Genomic DNA, 25897 nt, shown 5'->3' with positions numbered 1-25897 from the left:
AAAGTTACAATAACGCCGGCCAAAATAAAATAGAGACGCAGACCTGCGAGATAGGCGCGACTGTCTCGTGGATTCACGCGGCATACGGATCACATTGGTCCGTGACTTTACATATCAATTTTACATATCGATAGTTTACATATCAATAGGTTAACTAGTTTGTACGACAAAGATTGAATATTTTTATAATCCACATTGGAAGTTGTTATATCGCTTATGTCGTTAAGGATATTATCTAACGCGAACAACTCTCGCGCGATCATGAAGATTGAGAGTTCTATTTACTGCGCCTCGCGCATGCACGATTCACCACCTCGAGCACAGAAGGAGAGTATTAATTACTCCAATTCGCTTTTTTTTTTTTTTTTAAGGAGGGGAAAGGAGAAACCAGTAGAGAAAGTCGAGTGCAATACTTTTTTTTTGTCTGTTGTCTTTTTTTTTTTTTTTTTTTTTTTTTTCTTACCGTATCTCTAAGTTTATTTCTCCTCTCTCCCATTCTCTCTCTCCCAGAAAAGCGCCAACGTGCTTTTCCATCGTTCTCTGACACTGGATATTGGCGCAAGCGTTCCTCTGGGAATACGAAGAGAAGTAGGGTGGAATCCGACCAACCGCGAATAAACTCGTCAGCGGCAGCATAGACGGAACGGTTCGCCGAAGCTCGTGGAAATCTTTATAATCGATTATTCTCCAAATCTCCCGATGGAGCAGGAGCATATAAAGGTCTTTATATGTAATAAATTTCTACCAAGGTACCGAGTGCTACATGTGTAGCGAAAAGCAATGGGACAACGGTACTCGGTCCATTACGAATTTATCGCAACAGTGCGAAAAGCACTCCTTTTGTCGTTGAAAGAGTTCTTAATTATTACACGGGTTATTAATAATTCGGCCGACGTCGACGAGAATGACGTGGACATTGCGAGACGCGAGTAACTAGTACTTTAATAATAATCTGCTCGGGGACGACAAAAGGCAAGATTAAACTTTACAATAACAAATTACTATGAAGAGTAGCATTTGAATAATTTTACAAACAAAAATTCTTTTTTTGCCCCCATAAGTTTTTTTTAATTTTTTTTTTATGTGGATCGCGGCTAATGAGGATCGCTGACGAGTCGATTACAAGGTATATATATATATATATATTATTGAGAACGCTACGAAAACAAGGGAGATGAAAGAGGCGAGTCGCACGTAAGCTTGCCGCTTAGCGACAAGCAGGCTCTTCTCTCGGAAGGATACGGCGCCATAAATAATCCGCTTTGCGGCGCAAGTGAATCGTGCATGCGCGGCAAAATGCACCATGCGTTAATTCGTGCGATAAATACCGATCGCCTAGATTCCGTTTTAGTGGCTGGAGATCTCGGGAATCGGAGTAACAGCATTCCGAGGCCGTGCGTGTCATTTTCTTTTCGTCGCGATTATTTCCCGACGAGCAAGTACACTTGTTATCTTCGCAATTAAAACGAGCGGTGTCATTGACTTAGATATTTGAAAAGAAAAAAAAAAAAAAGGAAGCAGCTTGCGCTGGATAAATCCTTTCCAAATAGGAGAACACGTTCATCCTTGATACTGGAACTGGAGAAAACCTTCTCCTCCCCCCGTTCAAGCTTATTTCTATTAATCTATTTTCATCAGGTGCGATTATTTAGAAACGATGTTCCGCTTTACTCTCGGCGACTTCGTTGATTACTTCATCCCCTGCAGTTTGTTAGTCGTCACCGGCAACGTTATACGCGACTCGATCATTGGTTTCACTAAAGCCTCCTACTCGAAGTCTCGGTAACGACTATTTCGAGTCTGGAGCAATTCGGCTCAAAGAGAGTCGCGCATCGTGCGTCGCATCGTCGATCCTTCGTTCCGCGTATACGCTTTGATCAAATCTTTGCTCGGCGACTCGATTCAAGTCGCGGGTTGCATTCGTGTAAGTTGTAATTTCCGCAAACAACCTTTGATTCTCGTTGAATTACTTCGCCGGTAACGGCATTTATAGAGTGCTCGGAAATCTTTCGCGATTAATTCACAAACAAAGAGGTTCTTTCGCAAAAGATTAAAGATTACCTTCGCTCGCCTCGCTTTCCTCGAGTAACGCTAGATCGATAAAGCCGTGACGAGTAATTGTTGCCGCGAGTTAATTTTCAATTATCAGATTAATGCGCGACGTGGCCGAGGTCTGAAGAATTCGGTAACGTCACGTCAATCGGTCTTGTCTCTCCCGTGAATATTTAATTCCACCTTGACTGATGACCGAGCGAGTTTGTTCGGTGACATGCGGGATTCGTGTGACACGCGTTTGCTTTCATCGTTTAAATCGTACGTACGTTTCGTTCGATATTCGGTTTGCGCGATAGCGAAGGGATTGCGTTGCGACCTTCGCGCCCAATTAGGAAACTTTCAGACCTTTTTTTTATTTTTAGAAAAGTCACGGTGAGGTAAGGAGCGTAGCCGGTTACGTTAGCCATCTTGCACGCTCGGTTACGCTCATTTAAACAGTCGGCGGAATATTTTTCGTGGAGAGTCACATTCTTCAGCGTGTAATAACTTTTCGAGATCGCGGTTCTATTTAATCGCCGATCAACGTCAGTATTTCCAATTTCTTTTTTTTTTTTTTTTTTTTTTTTTTCTCTTTGCTTCGAAGAGCGAACGCCGGAGAAAAGGAGATTTCTCTTTTCAATGAATTCCTCAGCACAGCTGGGTGCAGTTACATTTTCGATTATTATAATGCCCGACCGCAAACGGAATCGCCAAGAACGCAAGCTCTTTATTTCGACGAATATTGAATTACCGCGGGTTTAATAAATCTACCGCTCGAATCATCTATCCGTCGGCCGTCGTTAAAATTACGGGCGCGAAAAAATACGTCTCCAGAGTGGAGCAAGATAAATATTGTTCCTTTCCATCTCTCTCGTTACCGCGTAGGAGAGCGTAGGAGAAGTTTCATTCCCCGGCGCGCATCGCGCGCGATCACGATATTCTCCCTCGGCCTCCGCGGCCCCGGTCTCGGCCATTCACCCCGACTTTAGCGGCGTTAACAACCCTCTCTCTCTTTCTCTCTCTCTCTTCTCATATCCTCCGCTTCCTCTTACGGTGAGGTACTTTTTTTTACCCCCTCTTTTTTTTATTCGCCGATGTTCAGTCAATCTACAGAGATTTCGCGCGGACCCCACTATTTGCGGGATGTTGCGAAAACAAATATTTTCAACGCTGAAATTAGCGCGACGGTTTCTGCAAATATGTCATTTCATTCGCGCCTTCTAGATGAAATATGAAACCGCCGTAGCAGCACCTGCGATACAGATGTCGAACGTGTAATGTACCTCGTTACGTATACACCGGAGGTGTCCGACGACCTATAAAACGTAACACATATCGCGCGCTCGAAGTAGAAATTGAATTGGGGTCTTTCGGAAACAGCTGCCCCGTGTGCCCGGATAACCCCTTTGCCTTGACTGATCGATATTGCTCGCCATTCACGTGGACGTCCAGCGAAATGTACGCAGATCCCCCGCGGATCCCTCTTGTCCCTTTCGTCTCCATTACGGATGCACCCTCTACGGAGGGAGCCGAGATGAATATGCATTTTCTAGCGAATCTGGCACGCGAAAGCACTGAAATTTATAAAGACCTTGTAGCAGGTATCCCGACCGTTTCCTCGCTTTTCATGCAATAACGATCCCGCGTCCGAGATATTTAGCCTTGAAAATGACGGATCATTCGTAAAATTCTTGTCGAGGGAAAAATTTCGCGAATATCTTTTTTTTTTTTTTCTCCGCGTTATCTCCGTCCCTTCTTTTCCTCTTCGAATATAATTTCTTATCCCTCCTTTATTAATACCGATACGTGGGACAATGAAATAGCTTGACGCGGTCGCCAGGCGCTTCTTTTCGCGTGTGATGAATATGCATTTTATGCAAAATGCATCCGCGTTCGCCGACTTGAGTCGAGGAAGAAGAAGCGCCGGACTACGAGGCTTCGCAGGAAGGAAGGGCTCGCCTAACGATCTCGAGAAGTCGCCGCGAATAAAGGAATTATACGGAATTATGAGGGCGTGGATTCTGATCTAACTACGTGAATCCGAATATTCAATACGAGGGGGTTCGCCGACCTGCGGTACTCCGGTAAACTCGGGAAGAAAGTAGGAAAGCTACAACGTAGGAAAATCACGTAAGGATAGACAATAGCGGCGCGACGAGGAGATAGTCGGAAGGAAAAAATGTCATCCCCGAGGGAAAAAATTTTTACGGCGCCATCGGCCGCGGAGTATCTCCGAGCGCGTTACTATTGGCATGATAAAATTCTGGATCGATCCTCTCTTAATCGCGTATTACTATGCGGTACCCGACGCGAGCGGCGAGTTTCCTCGGTCTCGAGGGATAATAATAACGCGGTAATCAACCCTCGGAGAAGTTTCGTAGAATGGCAGCTTAATAATGCACGCGAAATGATCCCGAAATCCACCGCGTCGAACCAATAACGAAATTGAAACGTAACAACTCGCGGTCGTTTTGCTAAATTGCGCGATAGGTTTCGGATCAGGCTTATTTTAGCGTTTAGCTCGCTTTATTGTTTCATCTTTATAATGATCAAAAATAGAGCCGCTAACTTACTAAGGATGTTACGAGTTAACTAAACACAGTACGTTTTTTTTAATATTTATTGTTTTATTATAATGTAATATTGTTTGAATATTGCCCATAATAACAATATCTTCATGTATATTTTTTTTTTTGTGTTTCTCGTATGACGGAAGTGGAAATGGTGAGGCGCGGAAAAAGCTATGGAAAAAAAAGCGAAAAAGCGTAAAAATATCGTTGTTACTACGCAAAAATCTAATTAATTGCCCGCGCGCAAACTTTTTCACGCTTTAGACCGGGACCTTTAAAATTTTTCGACCCGGCGTCCCTGGGCCAAAAAGCGGACACAAAAGTCATTCGTTTGCGTATTTTATGCGACTACATTTACCGGAAATACTCTGGCAGAACGATTACTCGAATGCTTTAAAATTCAAATTTTAGTACTGAACGTTTTTTAAAACCCATGATCTTTATTCGTGTTGTTAAAAAGATATGAAACAAATTATTGTTTCTCGGGTACTTTTTATAGACATTTAAAACAACAAGTTTAAAAAAGCGCGTAAGTTGCAAATAATCTTATTTAATAAATGTTATATAAAACGACTGAAAACTGCCATTTACGTATTACATTGATAATTAATAATTTATAAAAATGTATATTAACAACACAATCACGCAAGTATTTCAAATCTAAGTTATTTTATAAACTTCTTCGGAAAACGTCCAAGTAAAAAAATCTGGTTGCTTCAATCACGTAGATAAACAGACGAAAAAAGTGCCCTAGATAAGTAATTATTTAACTTATATCATATAACAGAGTAAGTTTTGTTAGTTAAATATAAACTTAAATTACTCGAAACTTATTGTTTCCATTAATGAACATCCAGTATCAAGGTATACGTGTGTCTCCTCGAAAATGTTTCTCTAAGAAATAAAAATATAAGTTAGTATTGACTGGAAGATGTCGAGTTATATATTTATATATATATATATATATATATATATATATATATATATATATAAATATAATCGTGAAATAATTTAGAGGAAATTAAATTCGAAGCGTACGTTTTTATAATGACGTTCTCGAAGAGATTGACACGCAGACACAGGTCTTGGAATCTTCTGAAGCACGAAAAGGAAATTAGACCATGGAAAAAAATTAATACATTAACGCGTTAACAAGGAGGGTGTATACGATTATCTCTTTTTTGGAGGACATACACTCTCACGCTCGAAGCGCTAGTCGTTAAAAATAATAAAAAAAAAAAAAAAAAAAAAAATAAAAAAAAACAACATATCATACTTGATAAGAATAGAATAAGGCATAAAAATAAAATCGCTCAACGATCCTTGGATCATTCGAATCTATACTTCGACAAATCCTTGGATCATTGAATTCTCGAATTATCGGGATCCTCGTACCATCGGATCCGCAAATTATCGAATCGCGAATCGTTCTTTTGCGTCGCGCTCGCCACGAACGTCGTGCGTGAAATTCATTTTCGTCGAGTGTAATTTAGCGAAAATTGCGCGCACAGCGTCACTCGACGTGGTGCAAGTCCTTCCAATAATGCTCGATTGCATTGCTTTGTCAAGGTACAAAAATTCAATTTATAACTCAATCGCTGAGACACTCAATTCGAAAATGACAAAGTTGTAAGGCGACGAAGTCGGAGGTGAAAAGTACAAAAGACGCAACAAGCAGGCAGCCCTCCGACGAAAGAAATTTCCCCGAAAAGCAAGGAACCTATGAATGGTGAGACATGTAGTGGGTTTAGGATACAATGTGTACACGCGCGAGTTGCAACTTGCGCTTGCTTTTCCGTTCCTTCTTATCGGCTTTTGCGACTCCGACGGTGGCGGTGAAGTACACTCTCCACCACGGGATATCTCAACGAGAGTGTCCCCGTCCTGCCCCTTGCCGGCCGGCCCCATTCTCTTTCCCTTCACCTTCATCGTCTATATCGCGCACCCCGGGGGAGAGTACTGATTTATTTAAAAGACGAAGTCGACGCAAAGCTGCCGGCTCCGTCACTGCCGGCAAGAGTCGCTCGACTCCCACATCCCGGTTTTCACTTCAATTTTTATTTTAGATTTTTGTCTCTGTCGGTGCACGGACCGATTTATTTTTCTAGCCATTCACGCCGACTTTCTACATTTGTCTGTTCAAATTCACTCCGTGGCAAACAACTGCGAACTCTAATTCGAATTAATAAACTGAACCCGGCGTAACTATATATTCATGTTCCATAATTAAGTTTGGTGTAACAATTAATAATCGGCGGTGATTTAGACGTTGGATTAGTTTCATTCACTAGTGTCTTTAATTCACAGCTGCTTGCAACCTGAGCTTTATTAACACGACGCGTCTTTGAACCAAGTATTGCGTTTCCCCGGCCTGCTCGGTATCCGTACAATATCTTGCGCTTTCGAAGATATCTCGCGAGTAAATCCTTCGAGGAAACTTCTCCGATCAGAAAGAAACGGCGAAAGACCAGCGTATGTATATCGCGCTCTTTGTTCGCTTGTCTGCTGTAAGATACCTTTTTGTACCACGGGACAACGTGGCGGGCGCAATCGGCGCTCTGTCGACGAAATATCAAATATCTTATCGCGACGATAGCCTCTCCGAGGACTCCAACACCCTCGTCCTCTTCTATCAAGCTGCCTATCCCGTAGGACATTTGATATTGTTCGCGCGAAGAACGCTAAATCAGAGGTGCACAAACTAATGCGCGTTAAGCTCGGTGTAAACCAATTTGTTATTTTTTCGAAACGTATAAATAGAATTAAGTTAAGAGACACGACGATTCTACAATGCACGCTGCACATTTTTTGCTTGTCAAGAGTAATGTTATTGTTACGTTAAGATATCGGAAAAGTCATGTTATTTTATACTTGTTATATCTCTATCTCTCTATCTCTCTCTCCCTGTGATGTCAAATTAGTATCATAACTTTCGTTCCCGCGATCAAGTGCACAATATGTTACTACTACCGCGATCTATTAATATAACTGAAGCGGCGTGGAACGATCGATTATCGGCTAAACTGGTTAATAATGCGATAAGTGGGGCCAGTATCCTTTTTTGGAAGGAAAGATAATTAACCAAAGGAGGTAAGGCGTTAGGAATTTAGTTTACTCGATCGCTTGTTTGTTTAATTATTCCGTCACGTCGTTTCTGTGCGGTTTGTCTTGGGATACGCGGTATCTTTGTCCGGGTGACAAAGGCGAGTTTGCGCGCCGCTGGTGCAGGCGTAAAAATAGCCGTAAGGGTAGGTTTACGAAACCGTAGCTGTACGTTAAGCAATAAGTCATGCTAAAAGAATGAAAACGATACATATCAACAATTGCCTGTAACGGTGTTCACGTTGTCGTTTCACGTGCACTGGATTAAGCGAAAATAAAAACAAAAGAAAAAGAAAAAAAAAAAAAAAAGGAGAGAATGTCACAAAAGCGAGGTGTCCGTGCAGAACCGGAAACGATCGAGAAACAATCGCGGCGAAAGTTGCGAGAAGAACAGCAAACATTTTATATTACGGAATTTATAAAGATGCAATTTTTTTTTTTTTTCCTTTTTCTTTATGTAGAGATGAAACTTTTACATATTTTACTGAGCTTTACGGTGAGCGTGTAATCAATGAGCGTGTAATCATTCGGTGGAACTTACAGGACGAGCTTTACGCATTCACTCTCTCTCGTTTGCAGCGAGGTTGCTTTTGTACACGTATCGGGAATCGCGTTCAAAAGGGTAAAAAGCTTACCGTTGAAAATTTTCGGTCGTTTTTCGTTTCAATAAAAAAAAAAAAGAAAAAAAAGGAAAAAAAAGAAACGTGCGGAAAACACGCATGGAACGGGTTGAAAGCACGGGCGAGGAAGTTGAGAGGGATTGTTCCGTAAAGCGGGGCAGTTTCCCTTCGGGAAAGCGTGAATTAATACACGCGGAAATATCGATCGACTCCCGAGCCGGGTGGCTCGCGCACAGGGCGAAAAAACGTCAGGTCGTTCCGCGAAAAAGAAAAGGAGGAAACATCGGGCGGGAAGAGAAAACAGGGCCGCTTCTCGCGGCCGCGTTTTCCGCAGGAAAGTGGTCCGGCTGGTACAAGCTGACGTACAAAAGGCTTTTGCGCGACGACCTGAGAAAAATCGTCGACGCACATTTAATCGACCAAAGGGTTGTTCGATAAGAACGCGGAAACCGTACCGCTGTGACGTTACGTGGAAACTTGCAATCGGTGCGGAAACAGGCCGGCTGGACCGGCCGTGGTTGCACAATCGAGTAAGATAAGATTTCACCATCATTCGCGATACAAACGGAGATCTGATCGTTTCTCGATCGCGAGAGGCGACGCACGGTCGCCTTAGGGTCGCATCAAACTAACGCTATAGTTCAAAACGAGTACATATCACTAGTTGTTAACGGCGCATCGTAAATAGGTTTAATAACGATTAATAATTAATTTATTATACATTTACCCGTATCTTATATATATATACATATATATATATATAATATACATATAAAAAAAAAATTGATATATATGTATATACAATATCTATATACATATGTGTACACGCGTACATATATACACAACGCTAGCGCGTAAGTTTTATTAAAGCGGTAGAGAAAAACGACAGAGGGAACGTAACTCTTGGCGATTATTCGTCGTACATTTACACGTCGAAAGGGAATTATGAAGAAAAGCTATTCTAGCGATATCGAAGCCAGACAGTATTTTAAATGAGCGTAGATAATTATTGTTAGTCAAGTGTGTCTATTACGTATTGTTTAGCATCGGTAATCAGTTTCTATTAGAGGCTTTATGTATATTTCTTTTTTTTTTTTCTTTTTTTTTAATTCGACGATTCGTCAGCAATATTTTTTAAACGCCTAAAAATACGTCACAGAATTTCGTGTGAAAAATTGGAACGACCCGTGACGTTATTTTTCGTGGCGTCAAATCACCAGTAGGGGGTGATTTACCGTTTGGAAATCAAAAATTTTAATTGAACCTTAACATTATATCATAACAAAGCCGGACATCAATTGAGCACAACTGCGCTTCCACAATTAAATTTTTATAACGACTTGTTACATTAAGATCTATCGACGATTACATATACATATATATATTTATTACGCGCGATTAATTTGACGGCAAAAGAGATAAATCCTTTGAATTTAGATGTCAGAAAGCAACTCTTCCTCTCGTCGACTTTCCTCTAGATCGAAAGTGACACGAAGTACCCGTAACTCGAAGGTACCGCACACGCATACATAAACACGCGCGCGGTCATGTTCACACTCACACGCGCACACGTAAAACACTTTTGACAAAGACAAAATTAACGTTATCGGTGTCTATAATAAATTGTTAATCCGAGGGCGGCATCGAATCCCTCGGAATCGTTGCCGCCCGCGGGACTGATTTGCAATTAACGTTTAACGATATTTTTTTTTTTTTTTTGTAATAACATATACCGTATATGTGTTTCCCGTCGTAATTACCCTACCACTTCCTCTTTCCTCGTACTTCGATAAGAAATTTTAAGGATAACAAATTTTCGTGTCGCTTCTCTCCCTCTCCCTTCCCTCCTTCTCTCTCTCTCTCTCTCTCTCTTTCTCTCTCTTTCTCTCTTGTACCTTTTAAACGGGCGCTCTATTACACGTCCAACGTAATTAATTAATTCCCTAATACGTTATACTTGATCCGATTGTTGAAATCTGATTGTTTAACTGCATATACGAGCCAGAGACGATTCTGGTTGTTACCCACGAGATTCTGCGAGGCCAACCAACTCCGTTTCTCGTATCGAGTGACGTCGCGACGTCTCGCCCCGTTATATCGAGTGTCTTTCATTCGTTGCCATAGAGGCGGCTCAACGGATGATGCGGTAGATGCAACAAAACAAACGAAAAATTGAATCAGAGGGATCAGTCGTATAGGAAAAGACTCTAGCGAAATTCATAAATGAAAGCCGGCGATCGAGCTGTGCAAGCTCCAGGTCGTAAAATTTTTTTAATATTATTGGAAATTTATTGGAAAAAATCTCTATGGCGAGACGGATAATTTATCTCGGCGGAACTATGGAAACAAAGGTATAATATCGTATTATAATTAAATTAGGAATATCATCGCGAAAACTGTAATAACTGGATTATCTCGAATACTCGGGGCAGAGATTCCGCCGGCGCAGCCGTCGAGTTAACTCCTTCCCGCACGATACCGCGAATATATCTCGTGACTTTTAATCATTGCGCGTGACGCGCGATTAAAAGATACACCCAGATATTATCGGCTGATAGGGGTACAAGTTCCACGCGGCGAGACTTACGGCACTCTCTCGGTATGTAAAAGTCTCTCCTTAAATCAGTAGCTCAAATAACTTAAATGTAAATTTATCGCGAGTAATGTCCTTAGCAAAACCACTCGTGTAAAACTTTAAAGGTATATAGATTCTATTAAATGTATAATTAAATCGCAGATTTTCTCGCCGGCGGAAATTGCACGAGGGAAAATTTGTGTACGTTGCGTATTTGATAGTGAACGTTTTTTTTTATTGTTAGAGTATTTACGCGGCGCCGTTTACGACTTCGTAAGGTAAACGCGGTAGTTTTAGACGGAGAATGTTGTTGTGATTTTAATAATTTTTATTCCCCTCGTTCCTTTTTGCATCTGACATCTCGATGGAATAAATTTTATTGTACCGAGAGCCGCAAAACATGCCAACACGTTACGGGAAGGGGTTAAAGGCATCAAAGAGCTCGAAGCTTAACCATGTATACATATACACGCTTCTACCGCGTTTGTATGCACATCGCTGTAAATCGCGAACAAACGTTATTAAAAGGTTGGAACGAAACTCATGGCATTTCCCTCGGCTAATGTGAGTTAATAGCTAGCCTGTTACTTCTAGCATGTAATACGCGATCGTAACTCAGCGATAATCATAATTATTGAAAAAGAATTTTTCTCTTAATGTGTTACGTTTGTACGTTAATTATATAATATATATATTATATATATATATATATATATATATATATATAGATAAAATTTTATGTATGCAATTTTATGTGATGTATGTTATCAGATATTTCATTTTGTTAATTTTATCAAGAGACTCTGTTAAATAGATTAATTTTAACTTTTCACATCAATGCTCGATTTTTCTTAGAAAATTAATAACGGGAACGGGATAATTCTTTAATAATGCTACAAGTTATGGGGAAAACGGCCAAGTTCGACTCGCCTCGAGTGCCGGACGTCTAAAAGCGACGGGCAAGCAGAATCCGACGAAAAAAAAATTGCGATTTCCGCACATCGCGCGACCAATGTCACCCCGCGTAATAAAGAGCAATAATTTTCACCCTTTCGAAGAAAACTCGATCTGCAATTACGAGTACGATCGAGCTCTCTTTCGAGTAGCGCGCGTTTGATCGATGCGATCTTTGGCGTATTGCAAAGGGGATTTCTGGCAAGAAACCCTCGTTACGTCGCGCATCGTGTAAAAAAGGAGCAGAACGAGAGGGAATATTCCGTCGAATCGAGAGTGAGAGAACGAATTACATCGAGATGTGTGTGTGGGTGCATGTGTGCGTATGTGTGTGTGTGCGTCACGTCAGAAAAAGGTGCGAATCGATTTCTGATAAAATGATGCGGGGTCCTGCATCACTAAAAAAAAAAAAAAAAAAAAAAAAAAGAAAGAAAAAGCAGGCAAAGGACGCCCCAGTGATAATCGAGGAGACGATCACGCGTAGTTTCAATCTATAAGCAATAGGAGATCTGCTCTCTCCGCGTGTACAATTTCACGCAATAAAATGATATTAGCCACAAACGTCCCACGTCACGCTTTGCAGTCACGTATATTATATGATTACGTAATTGCGTGAGAAGCAGACGGGCGGCGTGTTCCGGCGCGCGATCGTCTCATTGATGGCTCATTTCCGACGCCCTCCGTGCCGGCACGAGGCGAGGTCGTAAATCACGTTTTTACGGCAAACGTAGACCGGTGGAGGGCCGAATTTGAGGGTGTAACGTGCCACGCGTTTTCGTTGAATGAGTTATTGCTATTAATTGGCGTAGGGCAGAAACCGCAGATTACGTCGCGCGTATCGGTCATCCCGTAAGCGACGCATTCTCATCTGCCGTTCCGTTCGTTGTCCATGTTATTAATAAAGTAATCTCCTCTGTCTTTGTTTCTCGTCGGTCCATTCCAATCCTCGTTTTTTTTCTTGGAGAAAAACTGGAAGAATTTGAAGCAATTTCTCGTACGAAACTGATTTCCTAAATACCTGAATTAAAAAAAAAGTTTAAAAGTTATTTTTAATGCGATATATCGATTATGGTAAATCAGGGAAGTGTTGCTAAGTTACGGGTTATAAAGTATTCAAGAGTCTTACGGGATGACGAATTATTCAGAGTTTTTTTTTTTTTTTTCTTCTTTCCTTCTTCGATAAAGCTTTGAGCTTCGCTCGGTACATCGAAAGATTATCGAGTTCGAACAACGTGGAAGAGGTTGATCGTGGTGCTGGAGGCGGTAATTACGGAAGGTTTCATCAACGACTCGACGATTAATTTTAACCTTTTGTATGTTTATATGCAGTTAAATAATGTGTACGTAATTATTGTAATTCAGTGTCGTAAAAAATTTTAACCGATTGTAATACCTACACGTACCTCGTTAGCGGAAAGCATGTGCTTCGAATTATCCTTGTAATTTCGTAAGGTAATTAAACGGACCTTTGAAAGATCCTCGTTGTGTCGTCAATTATCTGGTAGCCAGTTATCGTTAAGTATTTATTTATAGGTTGTAACCAAATGTTTATATCCTCATGAATAATGGAACATCGCGTAATCGTCGCCGTACCGCACGAAATTCGATTGAACGAGCTCGCGCGGGCATGCGCTCGTCGCTCATTAAAGTCTCTGCGAGGTACAGCCACTAATTAGCGTGCAATGCGCCTCTTGCTTGAACCGTACGCGTGGCGTCATCTAAAAAAAAATATCTGGAACCTCCTAATGAGACGCTCTTATGTCGGTAATACAGGTCAAGAAACTGATACTACAACGGTGACGTAATGTGCTCTTTGATAAGCTAGTTATCTAATTTATCGGAATAAAGTCTCTTCAAAGCATGCCGTCGCTTTCTAATTTTGTTCTTCTGCTCCGTCATATTCATTGTTTACCTCTGCTGTGGTCTATGATTTTCTTCACTCGTAATACCGCCTGTATTTGGCGGTTAAATTTTCAAAGCCCGCCTGTCGGATAACCTACGATGATCTGACAGACCGTTTACGATGCTGAGCACTGCTGGGATAACCGCCGTACACGTTAAAAAATTAGGTAAGGAGTAAAGATCCTAAGGATAACCGGTCATTCGGGAAACTTGGTACAAACGCGCGCGTACTCCGATATTTTTATTACCTTAATACTTTCGATTTTAGGTCACAACATCGATGAGATACGACTGCGAGCGTTGGATAATATTATTTCCAAGTATGACTTAGGCTTCGTATGTGACTGCGATGCTGTTAAAAAAGAAATAATTCAAAGGCTGCTCGGTTGGTTTTCATTTGAAACTGTGCCGCAGCCTGAAAAAGTATTGAATTTGTTATTACGACTGTTAAAGGTATTTTGATCGTTTTACTGATTGTTCTATTATCTTTCGTGTTTAGTGAGTCTTGGCTTTTTTTCGTTTTATATGTTTTGAAATAATTAAACTTGGAATTAAATATTATTTACTTATAAATATGTTTTTCGAATAGTGTTTTAAATTATGATAAAACGTTTAATGACATATGACTTATTTTGTTTTAATTAATATATGATCTTTGTGCTTTCAGGCAGATGCAAAGAGTTATTTAAATGCATTTGGCAAGTTAAAATTTCAAAATGAACTTTACCAGTTAAAAAGAAACCTTTCATCTGATCTATATACAAAGTTAGATGAAATTGAACAAGCTGTTTTGCATTTAGAAAAAAGTCAGGTTAGTAAGTCAACATGCATAATGAAATATAGTAAAAATTTTATATAAATATGTTTGTATATTTAAATAAGTTAAAGAATAATTATAATCACATTGCAGGATGTTGCTGCAGCATATTCAGAATTTAATAGAAATAAAAAACAAAGACAAGATATTAGGTACTCGCATGAAGACTATGAAATGGAAAACCTTGATGATTTGAATAATATTCTCAATCTTCCATCTATCTTGAACAAGTAAGAATTCACACTTGTAAAATCATAACAAAATTAAATAGTGTGTTACTAAATATGGATTATAAAATTAGTAATTAAAATTGTAATAAATTAATATTTTTTAATACATATATATTTATATATTTATTTCTTATAGCGCTACACCGTTTGATATAACTTTAGAATGTGAAAACGATACCCAAGTTTCTAAAATGATAGACAGTGGTATTAAATGGCTAGTAATGCCATGGCAGCCACTTGTTACATCAGACAGAGGAGTACTCACTGCAGTTGAAGAAGCTCTTAACAGTGCCGTTGACATTAATCACATATTACATACGTGCCAATTTATAACAAATGTTATGATGCAAGATTTTCCAGCAGAAGTTTTCTTACAGCGACCGGCAATAGTAACGGTAAATATTTTTTTAATCAATTGTATGTGTATCTATTAAATAGCTATATATTGTTACACTCTCCTCTCAGCTAAGTTCTTTAAATTATTTGCAAAACAGAGTGCAGGGTAAATTCTTACGTACAAATTGCAAACTTTAGGCACGATAAACTTCACGCCAAGTATAACGCTATCTAAATTTTTACAGATACTTCATAGTCTTCTTAAATCGAGCACTAGCATGTCGAAAATTAATATCACGTGTATAGTTCCGACGGTGTTAAAGACACTACGCAAACTAACTCGTTCTTTAAGATTCCGTATTTATTATTACTGCGAGCCATGTGTGGCGAATAAAAAACAAAAGGTAATTAAATTAAAGGTTTAATAATACTTTATTGATACAAGAAATTATATCAATTTTTTTATGTTTAATAAAGTAATAATTTTTAATTAAAAAAAAATTTTTTTTTATATAGTTATTAGGTGTAAAGTTAGATAGCAACGTTTATACATCCTCAGAAGGTGGAGACGGTCCAGATGGTGGTGTACCTGAAGCAAATTATCAAGTATATCAATCGGCAGTGAGTAGTTTTCAGTATATTATTAAATTTATTATTTTTGGAATTTTTTTATTGTATTTTTCTTTTAGGGAACTAGCGATAGAAGTCAAAGCTTCAGCGAAAATGTTGACGATTCTGTCTTACAATTACAGCAAATGCTTTTGCCAATTTATTGTATAGAATCCTTGAAGCACGTTCTTACTCAATTAAGCATTCCTATCGAATTAATATTTCCTTTGCGAAATATCAAATATATCGCAGATCTAACATATGAATTAGTGCAGCTGTTAACAATTTGTGTAATGCCAAATATTTGGTTGTGTAATGATGATATGGCATTGAAGATAAATGACGATTTAAAAACATTATTCAGTTTAATGGGAGAAGTAATGGAATATTTTGGAAGCTGTAGTAATGTAGATCATTTAAGAATAACGTATTTATATCTTACTGCTGTTATTATGAAGTTGTTGAGTAACATCGTGCCATTAGAGCTAGCAGATGCTGTTATACCGAATACTTTGAAAATATCGATAACTAATGCTATAATGGATGCACCAATATATTTATTATATCCAGCATTACACTCCATACTTTTTGAATATGCTCGCGTAAGTATGAAAAACTTTTTTTCTATTTATCACTATCTCCAATTAATATTACTAATACAATCTTTTTCGTCTTTAGCAATTTCAAAGTAGTGATCAGATAGCGTTAGTAAAACTTTTTGATGAAACTAAAACTGTTACAAAGTCTATGCAGTCAGCTATCTGTTTATTAAAAAATGTGCCGGAGCAATCACCATCGGAAACATTAAAAATGTTACATACATCCAAATTAAGTTTATCATATCATAAAAATTTAACTGTTGTTAAAATAGCTATAAAATTTTTGCAAAATATTCCGAAATATTCTTTAAATGACGAGGATCGTGCACTGGCAACAAAACTGATATTGAATTTATTAGCAAACACAGATGTAGATATTCAGTATACGGCATATGCCGAATGCCATACTCTGGTTAAGAGTATTCTAGGGATAGAATATAGTAAACTGACGTGGGAAAATTTAATGTTCCTGCTTGAGCCAAATGTCTTAACAGAAATTATTTCTCACGGCGCAATGAGCGAAAATAGCAAAGTAATAATAATTTTTTTAATTAATTGTTATAAAGTCGATGTTTTTTTTATTTTACAATTTTATTTTTATTTGATATGTAGATAAATGAAATATCAAGAGACATATTAATATTTATACTGAAAGGAAAAATACAAATGGGCGAAACTGGATGGTTAAAAGCTTTAGAAGCTCTTGTTCCTGTATTGTACCTCTTACAGTGTCACGCTGATACTTATACATCCTTAGGACAATGTGTAACTAAAATGTTTGATCCCGACATTTCAAACGATATACAGCTACCTTTTCTTGAGGTAATTTATCTACATTAAAATATATATCTTGGCGATTATTTGTTACATGTTAATTTAATTTTTTATTTCAGATATTAAAAGGCAATTTAAGGTTTCTTTACTCATCAAATAATGACATTCGAGAAGAAGCATTATGTCGGTTAATTTGGCTTCTTGGAAAAGAAAAAGATTCTGTTCAGAAACTGCCTCGTTTATTGTCTTTACACGGCTTACCTCTTAGCTCACTCTGTGTATTTGAGCGTAGAAACGTTATTAAGCGATCAGAAGGCAATTATCAGGTTACATATTTGCATCTAGAATATTTGTGAAAATCTTTTGATTTTGACTTAGTCATTTAAATAATATGAAATACCATTTCTTTGTCAGATAATTTATAAAAATTTTTTTTTTGCAGAGAAGCAATATGTTATCTGTGCTGGAAATGTTGAATGAACCAAACATTGATCCAAAAATTCGAAAATCTGCTTTAGTACAAATTAGCGTAATGCTTTCCGATACTTCTTTACATAAATTGTTTATTAATCAAGGTGGATTGCCTTTGATTTTAGATATTTTCAGTAAAGCATTAGTAAGTTATTATATTTGATAGAAAGAAATACGACAAATAATTTTCATTCACTTTGAGTATATTGAATACTTTAATATTTTTAGATAGAAAAGGATTATATTAATTACCCAGATTCTGTGATACCAATAATTAATATATTAAAGCTACTTGCGCTTTTTGAATGTACCATACGACACGAGTTATCTCTTAACATAAATGTTTTTTTTAGTATTATAAGAAGTAAGTATGTTTTATCATTATTATTTATTCCAATTTTTTCCAAAGTTAATATATTTAACAAAATTCTATTTTAATTGAAGTGGCACTAAATACATAAACCCTTTAATTTTTTTAGGTCTATTTTTGTTTCCGAACAACGAATGTGTAAAGTCTGATGGTGCGCAATTATTATGCTTATTACTTTACAGCGAATATATTATAAGAGTTAGTGAAAAAGATGTGGAAAACAACATTGCGTCACATATTTCATTGCCTTATATTGTTGTAACAAAAATGAAATTACCATTAATGTGCAAATCTCATTGGAAGACTAGTGCACATAAGCGAGCCAATATATCACGTAAGTTGTTTCAACTAGAAAAAATTATATTGGTATATGATTTTAAATGAAAAAGTTACGAAAAATTAATAATTCGTTATTTTTTAATTTGTAGTAATTCACAGTAGCAATCCAATAGTTTTAACTTTTATTAGACAATATTGGGCTTGGGAATGGAACGACGGTATAAACATGTTGTGGAAATGTTTAGATGATTTAAAAGATTCTGAAATAGCATCAAAATTAATGATTGTTGAAAGCGATCTTCTTTCTTTACAATGCAGTTTTCCGCAATATTGTTGTCAACAGCAATTTTACAATATTCAAAATTCTACTACGCATTATAGTGTTACGAGTGCATTAGATTATCTCACAATGTAAGTTATCCTTAAGTTTTTAATATACATATAAACATAAAATAACTTTGATTATTATTATTAATTTTAACGCATCAAATTAAGAATATTTTAAATGCATATTTATTATTTACTGTAATAATTTTATTTTTCAGGTATCTGAAATTTTACAAAGTACTTCAACGTAACAACGAGAAGGATATCGAGTCATTACCATGGGAACAAACTTTTGAGAGATTTTTATTATCACATCCTACAAATAAAGAAGACTGCGATTTATTTGTGGATGTTCTCATCTTTTTACAATTATATTTAAATATCGCAAAAAAAGGTAAGATAATCGGAATAACAAGCACTGAGAAATAAATTTGTATTTTTTAAATTTAAATTATAAAATAATTTTTTATTGCTTAGAAAAAGGTTTGTGGATCAGTAAGATTATGAAAAATATGACGAAATCATTGGCAGATTTATTTAAAAACTTAGAAGCTGACAACCAGAATGTACATCAATCTATACTAAAATTAGTACGTACATGTTCGGCGATCGAAAAAATGCAGAAGTCTAACGACGAATCTAAAAATACTTGGATTCGATTTGTGGAATTTGTTGTTTCCACGTTATGTTTCGGAGATCAACAGCATTTCTACAATCTTGGTATTATTTTTATTTTATTTTTAATATTTAATAGAACCTTTATTTTAAAATATTAATTTAGTAAAATTGAAATTGTTGAATACCTTTTCTTTATTTTGTAGCGTATCTGGATTGGTTGCTAACATGTTTAACATATTTAATCGGTCAATGTGAATGGAGAAATCATAAGAATTTATTATTATCTCTTTGTAACACGCTTATCGAACCGATCGTATCTTTTCACGGTGCTGGTACTGTTAGTTTTATGGGTTTATCGATAACAAGAAATTCCATAATATGCCTTAATCACTTGTTGCATCAAATGCAAATAAATTTTAATAAAAATGTAAGTAACTTTAATTTAATTTAAAAAACAAAGTTATACATAAATTATTAATTGCAAATTATATTTTTAATTTGTATTGTACATTAGTCATTTATCACAACTTAAACGTAGTACTTTTATTATATTCTTTCAGTCGTGGATAGTATTTTGGTGCGAAGAAGGTCGCTCATTAAATTGGTTACCTATGTTATGGCAAAATAGAGATCCTTTGGTTCGCGCTTCAGCTTTACAATTATTAGCAGGTCTGATAAACACAGTGCATACTACATCACAACTTTTCAATGCAATCGCAATGACACCGAGTGATTTGTGTCACACATTGCTTCAGTGTATCACAAATAGGGACGAGTCTTGCTTAGTGAGAGAACAAGCGTGCATTGCATTTTGCAACATACTCAAAAACAGTAATTCTATGATTTTCCAATATGTAAGTATATACGAAAGCCTAATTAAAATTATTAAAACAAGAACGTCAAAAAAAGTCTTAAAGTTATAAATGTCAGGTTCTTAAATTGTTAAAATGCAATATAAAGCTACACATTTTAAAAAATTAAAATAATTTTTTTATAGGAGGATTCCTTACAACCACAAGCTATTCTGATGTATATCGAGCAAAGCAATGCCTACCATGAAATTAGCGTTCTATGTTCCAATATCTACACTTCGATTACTTTAGATACGGAACAATCAGAATGTCAAGAAAACAAAACAATTGTGCAAAGTTTGCAATCCAATTGCATTTTATTGGTACCGCGCAATGTATCGTACTTGTACAATTGTCAAGACGAGATACAGCTCTGTAATTATATTAGTTATATGTACTATAGATAATATTTTTTTATACAAATATGTGTGTATGTTACTCTTTTCTTTTCTTTTTTCTTTTGTAGTTTCCGGTAGAGCATCTGAAATAACAGACATGGACAATCCTTTGCAATCAATAGCAACGCCTTCACTTATTACAGCAGCTTGTAATTTATTGAACCATTTAATATTTATCGGGCAACACGAAGTGATACGACAAATCTATGAATATTCGATTGACAAGTATTTATTCGGGTATGTAGAAAGATCTCTATAATATTTATTATTAGTTTTTTATCTATATTATTTTATTTATTAATTTATTTTTTATTTTAAGGTGTTTGGCTGAAATTCCAAAAGATATCAGGAACAGAAAGAGTTTAAGTCATTATTTCGACACCCTGGAAATGTATATTAGCATTTGTACAGTTTTAACAAATTGTATCACGCATAGCAACGAGTACGCAGCTGTCGTACTCTTTTCCTCGGACTCACTTTACATTTTATTTTGCTTCTTAAATATCGATTTATATCGTATGTAATGTAACGTTTATTTAACTCGGATATATGATTGAAGCTTTAAACAATATTTTTAATATATATATTAATTTTTTTAGAATCTACCGAACCACGCCTGCTATATTTACGCAATAGACTATGGACGGAGATCTATAACTTTATAACTGTTCTTTCATTAACGGAGGATCAACATTTCGAAGCTATTCAAAGCGCGCTAGAATTATGCGGGCCTGAAACGGTTATGGCTTCCATTTGTTTTGCAATAAAGGATTCTACAACAGATCTGAGAATGAGTGCCATTAGTTCCTTAGCTTTTCTACTGTCTCACGAAATTCAAAAAGACACCTTAGGAAGAAATGGCACTTTTTTATTACAAACCGTGCTCGACACTAATGTGATACATATTTCGTATGAAAGCAAGAATGGTAGTTTGCGAGATATTATTTCAAACGTCAATAAGTTGTCAATAAGAGATGCAAATGTTCATTGTAGAAAATCAAATGAAAACGAGAAAGATTTGCATACGAAAGACGATCAACTATCCGATCAAGAACAAACTACTTTAGGAGGCGAATTATGTGAATTATTATTGCATCTTTTTATTGCTCACAGTTATACGAAATCCAAAAAGAGTAGCAAACAATCGGAGGACAAAGATCTTACTATAGGTGCCCTTACTAATCTATTGTGCGTATCAAAGAAAGCAAAACAAACGGCGCTACTTGGTAATCTTCCCGAAACCGCGTTGATGATCCTAAAAGAATTGTACGTCAAACTGAATCTTCAACCATTCGAACTTTACAAAAAACAAGCGGAGAAAAAGGTAAGAAAAGATTTATAAAATATTAAAGAATTAAAATCTTATTTTTATTACAATTTTTAATATACGAATTTATAACGCTGTTTTAGACTCATCCTTTCTTGCATGATGTAAATTGTATATTCATACTTCTGATGGACTTCATGTACGGAGATGTACGTGTGAAAAAAAGTCTAACGAAGGAAGGTTTAGCAGATGTGGTACACAAGTTATGGGCTTGGATAGCGTTAAATAAAACAGTGTCAACATCTGGCTTAAAATTGCTGGCAACATTCACAACCAAATGTAATGCTGGTAAGATAAAAAATAATATTTAATTATTATGAACAATATTGGCAATTTTATTTTATTTTTACGAATATTTTTAGCTGCACAATCTTTAACATTAACGACTATATTACCGGGAAGCGGATTAAGGAAAACACCAAATACGCTAGCATTGATACATGTTATCATACAAATAACATGCAAAGAAATCGAAAGAGCCGGTCAAATTTTCGACAATCATAAGATGCACTTTACTTTTCAAATCTTACGAAATGCAGTTCACGTTCACGAATGTAGAGTCTGTATTTCGAAGGTAATTGCGATCGTTTGATTATTATTATTTTATATTATCTTAAAATAATAAAATTTAATATAATGTATATGTAAGCTTTTTCTAAATTAATTAATTATTAATTTTACAGAGTAATCTTCTTCAATTTTTTACTAAAATACATCCCACCGTTACTAAAAGGGTAAAACCATGGCCGTTGGTGGAAATATATTGTTTAGAATTTTTAATCGATTTTACTTATTACGAAGAGGGACAATTATGTGTACCAAAGGTAAAGTACATAGAAATATATATTAGTTGCTTGATAATTATATGTTAATATTTTTAGGCCACCGATGCCTTGGACGTTTTAATGTACTTAGCAAAATTTTCTTCATCATCGAGTAAGATTCTCGCAATATCGATATTACGCAATTTAGCATTCAATATATCAAACAGACCTCGGCTTCTTAGATCTGGTAAACGAATGCAACATAAAATATACTTTAAAAAGCTGCAATAATTTCTGTTTGTGTTACGAGTTGTAACGTTTGCTATTTTTCAGTGGATTTTATCAATTTGTTGCACGACGTGTTCAAAACTGGATCTCCATGTGAGATTAGTCTAACAGGATCTATGTTGTGGTCTCTCGTTAGCAACAATCAAAAAGGGAAACTTATCGCGCGGACCGCTGGTTTTTCTCAAAGCATTCGGGAAGCTCTCGGCAGATTTACGTTGTCGAGTACTGATGGCAGTAAACAGAAGCAAGAACTAGTCAAAGTTCTGCAATACGTACTCACCATTTTAAGTTCGGTAGAAGTAAAGAACAGTAGTGCGCAGATTAGTTGATATTTTAAATAATAAAATGTACATACATACTTATTTTGATTACGTAGCGTGTAAAATAATTCGTCGATGTAATATTTTTATGTATGACGTATTGTATAATTATATTAAAGCACACATTTTATAGTGCTGCATTTATATAAATTATCAGGTAGATATACACATTTTTTTAAATAAGTGTAATGTTATTATATAACAGTGCATACTTTTTAACATGTTTTTAATTCTTTTAACAAACTCTTTCTTGCCAACTTTTGCGTAATGTATTTAATTTAATTTTGTTCATTGTACTATTATCTTTAATCATATTGTTTGTCACGTTGAGAAATTATAAATATAATAAAAAAATGTATGTTTTGTTGTATTTCATGATAGTACGTTGACTATTGTGGCGGACTCGTACGGTATTTCTCGATATTAAAATAAAATTCTATTATTTGATTGGTTTATACGGGCGAATTAGAAGCAACTTTCTGGTCTATAGGGCCAATCATTAGCGAGTGGTACCCATCTTGTTTCGTAGCCGCAATTACAAGTTGGCGGAAAACGGGCTTCGGGCTGTCGTCGTGCCACCAACTTTCTTATTCTATACTCTTGATAAATCTTGATACTTTTCGAACGATTCGCCGCCGCGAAACCCCGAGATTGACGACGTCTGTTATCTCATTTATTATTAATTTTTCTGCAATTTATATGAGTACATGATTAAATTACCGTTTTTCTTTCATTGTAATTAAGGATCAAATATTATTTATTCGACTGTTGTACTTTTAAATAACAATAGAGAAATAATCGAGAAATATTGACGTTGAGAAAGGTTTTTCTCTTACAGCTCAGCTGATTGCACGTTCTCTCGTTTGGCTTACTTGGTGCCGCGGAAACTTGTGAGATTTTGTAGCCTTTGCACTAAAATAAATTTTCTTCAGAGCTGCCTGCTTATCATACACCTCTACGACAGGTCTCTATCAATTTGTGTTCTTATCAGTGAAAAAATCGGTTGTCGAGTACCGGTCTAAGATCAAAGTGCACAATTATATATCTTTGGCGAACCGTTCAAGCTCAAGTTTGTATAAAATATTTCTCAAAACTCGACGTATTTGCATTCTCAATACATTTATTGATCATGTAAATTATAATATAATAGGTAAAAAAAAAAACAATAGTTGCACATGGGCTCATCTAACAGTAATTCCAAGGACTTGTTTATCAGCTGATAGCAACAGCTGCACTTTACACTGCTTTGCACTTACTTTTTATCGTAAGATCTACGATTTTTGCAATTCACTACAAATAATATCTCACAAGATCAAATCGTGGACTGGTGTCAATTAATGCTTAAAAATGTCACTCTCCAAACCGGCCAATATTGTTTACAGTCTCATTGGTGCATATTTGGAACGGCTCTACAATAGTCCCTTAAAAACAAAAGCTATAACGAGGTAATGACACAGCAGTATTCTACTGCATATGTATGTATTTGCAGACGTCTACAAATCTAACAAACAATTTCACCGTAGTCGTAATTAATATAAATTTTTACTTAATAAATATATATCTCTTTATATTTGAAGTTAATTGTGTTTCTATATTATATACTAATATATACTAATAACTATTAAAAGGTATTTTAATGTTTTTAGTTGTATTATTGCTGCTCTTGGAAATGTGGCAGCTCAAAAGTTAGCTGGTGCTAGGAAACTGAATGAGGACAGTGTCTTGGCCTTTGCTTTGTTTGGGTAAGCTGTAGAGCATTGATTATGCTGCTTAAACCAAGTTTATAGAATTTATTCAGTCTCACATGTGCAAAATGTTGCAGACTGTTGTTTGGTGGACCAGTACCCCATTATTTTTACACATATGTAAGATTATTTGTAAAGAATCCTTTAGGGATACTTCTGATAGAAAGACTTCTTTACACTCCATGTTTCCAAGCGCTTGCACTCTATTGCCTTACTGTATTTGAGGTATGTATATCATAGACTTGCAATATACAGAATAAAAATGTATTAAAGCATGATAAATTATAGTTTTTTTTTAAGAGTAATGTCAGACTTTTTCAATACAAAACTATGTTGATATCTATAATTTTTACTGTGTAATTTAGTAGAAAACATTTATTTACAGGGTAAACCTCATCAAGTGGCATATTCACAGATGCAAAAATTATATTTCCCGATGTTGATGGCTAATCTGAAGTATCTAACCCTGTTTCATTTTATCAACATAAAATTTATTCCACCAATGGTAATATAACAAATATTTATCTTATTAGAATATTTTTTAAACCACTTTCTTCTATATTTTAGTTGTTTATAAACAATGTTGAATATTTGCTTTAAATTTTAATATTGTATTCATTTTTTAGTTGAGAGTCTTGACGGTGAACCTCATCGGTTTTATATGGATTATTTATATTGCTAAAAAGAAATCACAAATTTCAAAAAATAAGTAAAAAAAAGATGAAAACCTGTTATAATTATTGTTATAAACATTTTTTTAATAATATGCTGTACATTTTTTATTTAACACAAATATAATTCAACGTGTGTTGCAATGTCGAAAGATTTTGAAACAGTATGCAAGTGTGTGACACGATATAAACGTTTCGTCTGCATTCTGTCAGTCTACCATAGGTAAAACAATACAACTCCATTATTGAACAACGTTTATTAACGTAACTCATGATATTGTCATATTTTTCACTATTTAAATATATAACAACGTTTTTTTTCGTTTTTTTTTCTGTATTACTATGT

At 36.0% G+C, this 25897-nt stretch overlaps 2 protein-coding genes and 1 long non-coding RNA gene across 4 annotated transcripts; 2 read left to right on the top strand and 1 right to left on the bottom strand.

Moving 5' to 3' along the window:
• Nucleotides 1-1603: 1603 nt before the first annotated feature.
• Ana3 (anastral spindle 3) lies at nucleotides 1604-23288 on the top strand. Its single transcript, XM_070656326.1, has 28 exons — nucleotides 1604-13924; nucleotides 14026-14210; nucleotides 14425-14568; nucleotides 14668-14804; nucleotides 14941-15199; nucleotides 15386-15544; nucleotides 15657-15761; nucleotides 15830-16351; nucleotides 16428-16880; nucleotides 16961-17170; nucleotides 17242-17448; nucleotides 17565-17738; nucleotides 17822-17957; nucleotides 18073-18297; nucleotides 18392-18653; nucleotides 18788-18963; nucleotides 19047-19289; nucleotides 19391-19614; nucleotides 19748-20041; nucleotides 20185-20413; nucleotides 20505-20673; nucleotides 20756-20952; nucleotides 21036-21760; nucleotides 21847-22051; nucleotides 22126-22337; nucleotides 22447-22587; nucleotides 22645-22774; nucleotides 22861-23288. Exons 1-28 carry the CDS (start codon nucleotides 13879-13881, stop codon nucleotides 23142-23144), a joined length of 6453 nt encoding a protein of 2150 aa, XP_070512427.1. The 5' UTR covers nucleotides 1604-13878; the 3' UTR covers nucleotides 23145-23288.
• Nucleotides 23129-24079, bottom strand: LOC139102447 (uncharacterized). Its single transcript, XR_011545697.1, has 2 exons — nucleotides 23972-24079; nucleotides 23129-23823 (listed from the first exon to the last, which is right to left on the bottom strand). It is a non-coding gene; the product is annotated as an uncharacterized lncRNA (long non-coding RNA).
• On the top strand, nucleotides 23733-25646 carry LOC139102445 (PXMP2/4 family protein 3). 2 transcript variants are annotated; one of them, XM_070656338.1, is made up of 6 exons: nucleotides 23733-23794; nucleotides 23974-24580; nucleotides 24782-24877; nucleotides 24958-25105; nucleotides 25266-25385; nucleotides 25507-25646. In XM_070656338.1, exons 2-6 carry the CDS (start codon nucleotides 24483-24485, stop codon nucleotides 25591-25593), a joined length of 549 nt encoding a protein of 182 aa, XP_070512439.1. In that variant the 5' UTR covers nucleotides 23733-23794; nucleotides 23974-24482; the 3' UTR covers nucleotides 25594-25646. The 2 variants fall into 2 exon arrangements, with proteins under 2 accessions (XP_070512439.1, XP_070512440.1); XM_070656339.1 differs by lacking the exon at nucleotides 23733-23794 and having other exon boundaries at nucleotides 24062-24204; nucleotides 24286-24580.
• The last annotated feature ends 251 nt before the right edge of the window (nucleotides 25647-25897 follow it).

This window comes from Cardiocondyla obscurior, linkage group LG05 (assembly GCF_019399895.1).
Source record: "Cardiocondyla obscurior isolate alpha-2009 linkage group LG05, Cobs3.1, whole genome shotgun sequence".
In the NCBI taxonomy this organism is placed as follows: Eukaryota; Metazoa; Arthropoda; class Insecta; order Hymenoptera; family Formicidae; genus Cardiocondyla; species Cardiocondyla obscurior.
Note: the sequence above shows the minus strand (reverse complement) of the source record. Positions and strands in the feature narration are given on the sequence as shown.